The 9,504-nt window shown below is 42.8% G+C and overlaps 1 protein-coding gene across 2 annotated transcripts in view; it reads right to left on the bottom strand.

Moving 5' to 3' along the window:
• Positions 1 to 1,491: 1,491 nt before the first annotated feature.
• The window catches only part of LOC124011490 (neuroligin-4, X-linked-like), a 74,524-nt gene continuing 66,511 nt past the window's right edge, over positions 1,492 to 9,504 (bottom strand). For both annotated transcript variants that reach the window (XM_046324920.1, XM_046324921.1), the window contains 2 exons: positions 6,933 to 7,722; positions 1,492 to 3,897 (listed from right to left, as the gene is read on the bottom strand). In XM_046324920.1, coding sequence (XP_046180876.1) covers positions 3,003 to 3,897; positions 6,933 to 7,722 — 1,685 coding nt within the window. In that variant the 3' untranslated portion in view covers positions 1,492 to 3,002. The remainder of the gene's footprint in view (positions 3,898 to 6,932; positions 7,723 to 9,504) is intronic.

Raw genomic sequence — 9,504 nt, 5'->3', positions numbered from 1 at the left:
CATATTCATCTATTAGGGTCCTGCCACCTAGGGAGGGAATGCAATCAACTGACTTCGATGCAAGAGGTATTTACCTGCATCTTAATTCATGGTTGGAAGAAAAACACCACACACAGCGATATTGTGAAGGGGGGGGGGTGTAGTAGTAGCAATAGCTGTGTACTAGCGAGCTATAGGCTGGTTACAGTGGGCTTGACTTTATGCCTTCATGGTATTGAGTCAGACTCCTCCCTCATTCCTGCCCACTCTTTATTTGGTTCGCTACCTTGTCACTGTGGCGATCGATACCACTCGGTAATGGCTCCTTGGAAGAGCTGAGGGACTTGAATGACAGACAGTGGTGGGACCGAGCTGAGCATGTCCCAGGCTGAGCTGCCTGACTCTGAGCTGAGTGATGGAACGCTGTAGCTGGCTTAATTAACTTCCAGTCGAGTCTGGAGTATTCATGCTCAGTGAACCCCACCCCATTACCCCTAGCATAAACAACCTACCAATTAAGAAGAAGAGCTGTTCGCGCGTCCAAAATGATACCCTACTCACTTTATAGGGCCATAGGGCTCTTCAAAAGTAGTGCACTGTAAAGGGAATAGGGTCCAATTTGAGACGGAACCCTGGTCTACTCTACAGACACACTCCATGCATGGTCGTGTGTTTTCACTGGATGTCTTAAGATACATATTTTAACATGCAGTTTGAGACACAACCAGACTAGACAGATATTGTAGATAATGAAGACAACATATTAAATTATCTTGGCACTTTGGCAAAGTTTTTTTTTGTTGCCTCACAATAACAATTTTCTTTGCCCCCAATCTCTTGCATCAGGGCCTTATACACTGTAGGTCTACAAATGTCAACGAGATTGTATAGAGAGATCTACTTCGCACCAGTAACTGCAACAAAAAAAAGATGACAAATGTAGATTTTTCCTTCAGTCAAGTTAGTTTGAAGAGAGATCATACATTGACCCGTAGGAAGGAAGGAGGGACAGCATTGCACAGCAATTTTACACCATACAGGAAGCAAACCCTTGTATGCAAATACCACTAGAGACCCTGCAAATCCAATGCAGCTACACACTTGGCTATTCAGCTCATAAGTGGGTCTGTTTTTTCTTTCCCCTTCCTGAGCAAAGTGGCAATTTATCAAGTCTGTAAGTCAGTGGGTTTTTTCTTGGCTGAACTATTTACAAATTCCAATATAACATTTTTAAAGTTTTGGTTGTTAAATTTAAATTGCCAGTGTTGATAAACTCTAAATTGTTAACTTCATGAGGTCCATGAAGCATCTGCACAAAGTGAATAGGAGTAGAGGACGGAATTGCAACACGATACAGTATATCCATTTATATGGAAATGCGTGTCTTCATTGTGTTAGATAAGAAATGAAGGAGTCTTATTCAAAGGCACGTGTTCCAAATTCTGCATATCATCCAACATTTCCTACACAGACTGGCACACACACGTTTAAAAAATGTCCATGAAGCTTTTCTTTAGAAAATACTGTGATATTTTATTAAAAATGCTGCGGAAAATCTTTACACAGGTGTCCAGCCAGAAATATCATCTATCACCGAAGGCAAAACTGCAAACAATATCAGACAAACTAAATCATTTCATATCCTACGTCAAAACCCTTGGTATCTTGATAGTCGATGGACCAATGGTAAGGATATATCTTTCATTGAATTTACAAATGTAGCAGTATTATAAACCCTTTTATATGGACTTGCTTTTGTTTTTTTCTGTAATAGGATGCGGAACGGAAATAATTTGGGTTAATGTTGACTTTTTATTATTATTAATAATATCATTATTATTATTTACACTCATTCACTTGTGTTGTAGTAACCCAACATATCAAAAGCCTGGCACAATACTTTACATATTGCTAGCATATGACAATTTGAAATATCTAACATATACTTCTTTTACAAACATATCCAACTAATATTGATACCAAAATCCACTGCCTTTTTTTTCCAAGTAATACATTGCTGGTCACATTTGAAGCTCAGACAGTGGTGAGATTGCCGCTAGACATAAATAGCCTACAAACAAAATGATTAAAAGCAGAACAAGTCGAATTCGGGTGACAAAACATGGACTCACGCTATCGAACCTCATTTTGAGACAGAATCAGAATGCTGTCTGAAAATGTAGATTATAAAGCAGTTTCCGGACATGCGTTGTGTCAGAAATGGATACGAAGGACACACAGGACAATGTCATGGTTGTCTAGACGATGCACAGTATGCTCCCAAAATGGATAGTGTTTGCACTTTTTTATCTGCTGGCTGTGAAAACAATGAAACACAGATTTTAATACAAAAACAATGGATAATGACTGATACTGTTTATTTACATGCACCTCAACAGAAAGAACACGCTTGGAAAAGCCATAGTTAAACTCAAACAACAATAGAAGCTCTTTAAATGTCTATGTTTTTGTTTATTTTTACTCACAACTATATACTGTTTTTTTTTTACAAAGTTTTCATAAATACATGTCAGGCTGGGGGGAGTTTTAAATTCAGTGCCCATGACTAGTCTGTCACACTTTACCAATGCAGTAGAGTGGTAATTCAATGTACAATTGTGTGTTGTTGTCCTATGATGTACTTGATGGCACAAAAAAGGTTTTGGAGTAATCCTTATCATCACTGTAACCCTTCATGTTTCGTATTGTCTATTCAAGCATTCTACAGCAGATTATTCCACTTGTCTTCAGGTGTTGCTCTTTTGGTAAAACTCTCTTCGATTCATTCGAGAAGGTTCACTCCGAAAACGGCGTTACTATGGTAACAGTCACTTTTCAAACACGTCATTAGAAGTTCATATTTGACTTTGATATATACTGTTCAAGAAGGCATGGTAGCAAAATAACATCTCGTCCACTGAGACGAGTTCGGTGTGAAACACAGTCAGTCACTCTGCTCTCTTTCCTTAGTGTTTGTCCAACATAGGCCAGGCAACATGGACGTTTGACTTCTCCACAAAGAGCTATACCCTGGTGGTGGAGTGTCCATGGGGCAGGTTGGTACTGTTCTGACTGCCGACAAACGTGTTGAAGTTGTGAAGCGGCTGCATGGCGGCCAGCGAGTTGGGGATCATGGTTATGGTGCTGGGCGTCATGAGGGGGATGTCGTCTGGCGACCTACGCAGCGTCAGGGTGTAGTCGGGCGGGCAGGTGAGGCGCAGCGTGTCGTGGGCCTGGAGCGACTCACACTCGTGGTGGTGCTCGTGATCCATCTGCTGCTGCTGCTTCATCTGCAGGGACATCAGCTCCTCGCTCTGCAGGTGGGCGATGTCATTGGCGTTGGCCGCCGCGTTGGCCGGCCCGGCGGAGATACGCTGTGGGCTTGGCCCGCGCCGGTTTGACTCGTGGCGCCGCTTGTCCTTCTTGTAGTAGAGCGCGGCGAACGCCAGGATGTTGAGGAAGAGCAGCGAGGCTCCCACGGCGATGGTGACGCTCAGCTCCGTGGAATAGTCCCGTTTAGTCTCGATAACCACGGCTGATTCGTCGGTGAGGTCCTCACCTTTCCGCTGGTCGGTGGTCTGCTTGGTGTTAGCGGAGGGAACCCCAGGGTGGCGGGTGGTAGAAGGCCGATTCCCCGGGAAACGCTTGGTGTAAGGAAACGGGGTGGTGTCCTGCGGCGGTATCTTGGTCGTTGTGGATACATATTGGAACAACTCATTTATGTTGTGGAGGTGTGGAACTAGTTCCAGCCAGAAGGCTACCTTAGTGGCCCGGTAGTGGTCCCTGACCCTGGGTTTCAGGCCGATGTGCAGGTAGAGCTGGTCCTTGGGGTTGTACTTCGACCAGGCAACCTCTTCAAAGCGGTTGGGTTTTGTATGGATGAACTTGGTGTCCTGAGGAACGGGCTGGTTTGGATCTCTGAAATAGAGAAGATTTTAAAAAAACATGAGTCATTGTGAAATGATTATACAATTGTCCTTTCCAGGACAGTGTTCTACAAAATGTTTTAAAAAATATAGAAAAAAAGGACAGCATTCTGAATAATGGCCACCTAAGCATTATTTTATCTCTAGGCTTGTGAAGTCAATGCTCGTGAAATTGAAAATTATTGACCCAAAATATTAAAATATACTAGAAAGACATGTTATGTTATATTCCTCCCAAGTGAGTCAATGTGGTCATTATTACCTCTGTAATATATATATTTTTTCTTTAAGCCCACTGAAGGGAATCTTCATTAAAATAAAAAGAAGATGAAGTCACAAATGGCCACTAAAACTACCCATTAGGTTCACTTTAGAGCTGAGTCATCCTACTGTACAGTTACAAGACTCATATAATTGATTCATGCAAAGCATGTTTAACGTTCATAACAAACACCTCTGTTATTCATAGAAAAAAATCTAGTATGAAATGTCCCAATATCCTAGATCGTGTTAACATTTCACTGTAGCATAGCCTTTTTATTCTCCCATTGACATTTTAAAGTAGATATTATAGTGGACTGCCTCAGAGTTGGAATCGAGCAACTTTCCTGTGACATTGTGACTGTGATTTCATTAACTTTCAAAGAGAAGGCAGAGTCGAGACGACAACCTTGGAGCCTGATACTGTTGAGTGAGTGGAAGCGTAAAAGGAATGGAATGGGAAGGGGGAATGTCCAGCTGAATGCTGAACAGAAAAAAAGGCCTTATCTTGAGTCATACACTGCACTCAGGCACCAGGGGACACTCAGGACCCATCAGACCATTCAAGATGACTTCGGATGCAGACCTGGGTTCAAATACTATTTGAGATCATCTACAATACTTTAGCTGGGTTTGATTTTGCTTGCCTGATCAAATAAAACTGATTGATTAGGAGGAAAACAGCAACCCCCCCCCCCACCTGGCACTCCAGGCAGACTAGAGCCAATGCTAAAATACATTTGATAGACATCAAAATAGGTATGTACCCAGAGGTCTGCTCTGCTTACGAAACAAGCTCTTCGAGTACAGAGAGACTGGGAGACTGGGAGAAGGCTGCTTTTATCACAGCTCCATCCGTCCCATCAGGTGGCCTACTAGATAACAGTGGTCTCAGGGGATCAGGATACATTTAACTGGCTAATCCAGCATGACAGTATCTCCGGCTGATGGATAACTGTTTAATCCTGTCCTTACCGATCACAGCAGGATCTAAGTATGTCATTCATTTGTAAATGGAAGGATGGACAGAGAGAGAAAAAAATTGGAAATTATGTCTGGGCATCCCTGGAGAGTAGGATTCAATTAGATCTGATTCAATATGCTATTATTCAATACAAAGCTAATCTTGTGACATTTTGCTATGTCATTCTATCCGAGAGAACTTGTATATTTGTTTGCATCACTCTGAACGTCATGGGCCACATGCACTATTCCACAATTGCAAAGACGTTTCCAAAATGGGTACATTGCTCGCAGTACTTGGTGTCAAACCCTAGTGCCTTGCTGAATATTACACTACAGTCTCTTTGTTAGTAACATCTTCCCATTGACATATTTTACACTGTCAAAATGTCACCTCTGGGTAAATTAAGCTAATCTTCCTGAAATGGATTCAGTGACTGCCTAGCAATAGCTACATACATAGTGTATGTGCATATGTTCCAGCTAGCATGTGAATCCCAGTACAATATCACTTAAGCCCTAATAGTAGCATATGGAAGCGTCTGCTGTAACAATATGCAGACACCAAAGACTTGGAATAAAGACAACGCTCCAGGCATCCCATGCCCATCGGACTGATAAATACTTAGCAAGCTATTCACATGTATCTCAGAAGGTCCATAAAACATATGCTTTCACCATGCTGTCAGTCTGTTTTGTGTGATAACAGAAGTACATTCAGATGGAGGGCTAGTCTACACCTCCTAAGAGACTTCGTCGTCGCAGGTTTATGGAAATAGAAAAGTCATAGATATAAATAAACCTGCATGTCGGTCTACCCAGCCTCTGCTTTTTCGCCAGAGGCAGATGGCTTGCACATACTACTTACATGTATGGCAAGCTCAGATGCTCTGTTTGACACAAAGCCTCTCTTTGCAGGTGAAATAAAACATCTGCTTTTCCAGTCTGCCATGTGTTCCCAGCTGTCTTCATTTTTAGTTGACTATAGCCTGCATGTGCAGTGTATACTAAGAAACACGCACGGATACACATACACACAAGCCTCACTCATTGTTCAGTCCTTTATCCACTACGAATAGGAAGAAGGCTTCCCTGTATATTGTACTTTTCTATTTTGTACAACACCCCATTTCAAAGCACTGAGATGAGTAGTTAATGATATGCCTCTCATCCCTCCGAATCCCCCTGTCTGTTGTTGGGAGCCGTTTTTCTGGAAAACCCTCAATCGAGCGAGGAAATTGAGGATCGCAACGGGAGTGTTTGTCTGCATTTGGAGAGACTCTTGTGAAAAACGGACACTCTCGAATGACATGAATTTGCTTTGGGTTCCTGCTTTGTTTGAAGCAGCACTATGGGAAAGCAAAAAGCACTCGGAGTAAAAGAGCCTCCCCGTGTCAATAACGTTGCCAATCTATCCCCTGCTGAACTGGGATCAGTTGGACGCTAGCCAAGCCGGAGAGCTGGGGGAGGGAATGGTACAGCCTATGAAGCTGTTCAAGAATTTATTTATTCACCTTAAAATTAATTTTCAGTGTGACTGGGTCGCAAACATCCTGCTACCTGGCTAATCCCAGGGTTCAGGAAACAACGACGTGATCCAAATATCAAATGATATCTGCAAACGGCAAAGCCTTAATGAAAACCAAAGCCTCTATAAGACTTGTAGGAGCACTGATTTGTTCAGTTTAGTTGAAGCTATGCTCCCATAACTTTCTATGTGTCTTCTCGATCCAGGAGGGACATTTATCCACTTCAAATAAACAATCTGACAGACAGTAGTAAAAACAGAATTGGACAACCTACCCTGTCTTGGCGAAGTTAGTCCAGTAAGTCATAACAACCGCGCTGAGCATGACGTCGTTCTTGGAAAAGTTGCAGTTGAACAGGTCCGTGGGTCCGATCATCGGGATCCCGAACACATAGGGCACCTCGTCCCCATGTGCCGAGTCAGCCCAGCTAGGCTTCATGTCACTCTGGCAGTGGTGGTAGAAAGCGTAAAAATACGTCGGCGAACCATACTGGGCATGGAGGTCCGCTGTGGCTACGGCCGGCGCCACCCACTGGTGGTCGGTGAAGAGTGCGACTAACGTCTTCCTTCTTGTCTCAGGGTTCTCCTTGTCGGCCCAGTCAGTGTACATAAACTTAATGGTCTCCCTTAGTGTGTCCTTGCCCTCCGGGTAGCCGTAGAGGTGATCCACAAAGTCCGACACGGCAAAGTCGAAGTCGTTGGCCGAGACGCCGTCCTCGCTGTCCACGCTGCCCTCCACAAACTTGAACCCTTCGCCTTGGTTGACACCCAGCATGATGTCATAGTTGAGGAACTCGCCCTGCTCCATGAGGATCTGGGGGTCGTCCGGGATGACATCGCCGTCGATGACGGGGCCGAAGGCGATATGGTACTTTGCGGGTAAGATGTTCTGTTCGATCAGCTCCTTGTAGTTCTTGCTCTGGAGACACTCCACCAGGTCGATGGTGTCCAGCATGTTGCAGCCCACCTTCTCAGCCAGCATCCGTGTGTACTTGGCAGGCTGGTAGTTAACTGCCCAGCTGGACAGAGCTGTACCACTCTGGATGATGGCTTTCTGGAATAGATCTGAAAGAGAGAAAACTGATGTTAGACAAAACAAATCTCACACATGGTGTTTGGTGTTTTTCACAAATGTAAAACATTTTTTTTGCAATAAAACTACTCAAAGAAAATACACAGACCTGGAACAGCCACATTGGTATTTACTCAGTATATAAATAATTTGTATTTTCTGTTTTGTTTAGGGTAGGTATGTGTATACGGTGCGGCAGAAAAGTATTTAGTCATCCACCAATTGTGCAAGTTCTCCCACTTAAAAAGATGAGAGAGGCCTGTAATTTTCATCATAGGTACACTTCAACTATGACAGACGAAATGAGGGGGAATAAAATCCAGAATATCACATTGTAGGATTTTAAATTAATTTATTTGCAAATTATGGTGGAAAATAAGTATTTGGTCAATAACAAAAGTTTATCTTTGTTATATACCCTTTGTTGGCAATGACAGAGGTCAAACGTTTTCTTTAGTCTTCACAAGGTTTTCACACACTGTTGCTGGTATTTTGGCCCATTCCTCCATGCAGATCTCCTCTAGAGCAGTGATGTTTTGGGGCTGTTGCTGGGCAACACGGATTTTCAACTCCCTCCAAAGATTTTCTATGCGATTGAGATCTGGAGACTGGCTAGGCCACTCCAGGACCTTGAAATGCTTCTTACGAAGCCACTCCTTCGTTGCCCGGTCGGGGTGTTTGGGATCATTGTCATGCTGAAAGATCCAGCCACGTTTCATCTTCAATGCCTTTGCTGATGGAAGGAGGTTTTTACTCAAAATCTCACGATACATGGCCCCATTCATTCTTTCCTTTACACGGATCAGTCGTCCTGGTCCCTTTGCAGAAAAACAGCCCCAAAGCATGATGTTTCCACCCCCATGCTTCACAGTAGGTATGGTGTTCTTTGGATGCAACTCAGCATTCTTTGTCCTTCAAACACGACGAGTTGAGTTTTTACCAAAAAGTTATATTTTGGTTTCATCTGACCATATGACATTCTCCCAATCTTCTTCTGGATCATCCAAATGCTCTCTAGCAAACTTCAGACGGGCTTGGACATGTACTGGCTTAAGAGATATTGCGTGGAGCCCCAGATCGAGGGAGATTATTAGTGGTCTTGTATGTCTTCCATTTCCTAATAATTGCTCCCACAGTTGATTTCTTCAAACCAATCTGCTTACCTATTGCAGATTCAGTCTTGACTGGTGCAGGTCTACAATTTTGTTTCTGGTGTCCTTTTGACAGTTCTTTGGTCTTGGCCATAGTGGAGTTTGGAGTGTGACTGTTTGAGGTTGTGGACAGGTGTCTTTTATACTGATAACAAGTTCAAATTTGTGCCATTCATACAGGTAACGAGTGGAGGATAGAGGAGCCTCTTAAAGAAGAAGTTACAGGTCTGTGAGAGCCAGAAATCTTGCTTGTTTGTAGGTGACCAAATACTTATTTTCCACCATAATATGCAAATAAATTCATAAAAATCCTACAATGTGATTTTCAGGATTTTTTTTCTCCTTTTGCGTGTCATAGTTGAAGTGTACCTATGATGAAAATTACAGGCCTCTCTCATCTTTTTAAGTGGGAGAACTTGCACAATTGGTGGCTGATTAAATACTTTTTTGCCCCACTGTATGAGAGGAGTAATGTAGGGTATGTAAACATAAAACTGGCATAGTTTAAAGTGGCTAGTGATACATGTATTACATAAAGATGGCAAGATGCAGTAGATGATATAGAGTACAGTATATACATATACATATGAGATGAGTAATGTAGGGTATGTAAACATTACATTA

This window comes from Oncorhynchus gorbuscha, linkage group LG23 (assembly GCF_021184085.1).
Source record: "Oncorhynchus gorbuscha isolate QuinsamMale2020 ecotype Even-year linkage group LG23, OgorEven_v1.0, whole genome shotgun sequence".
In the NCBI taxonomy this organism is placed as follows: Eukaryota; Metazoa; Chordata; class Actinopteri; order Salmoniformes; family Salmonidae; genus Oncorhynchus; species Oncorhynchus gorbuscha.
Note: the sequence above shows the minus strand (reverse complement) of the source record. Positions and strands in the feature narration are given on the sequence as shown.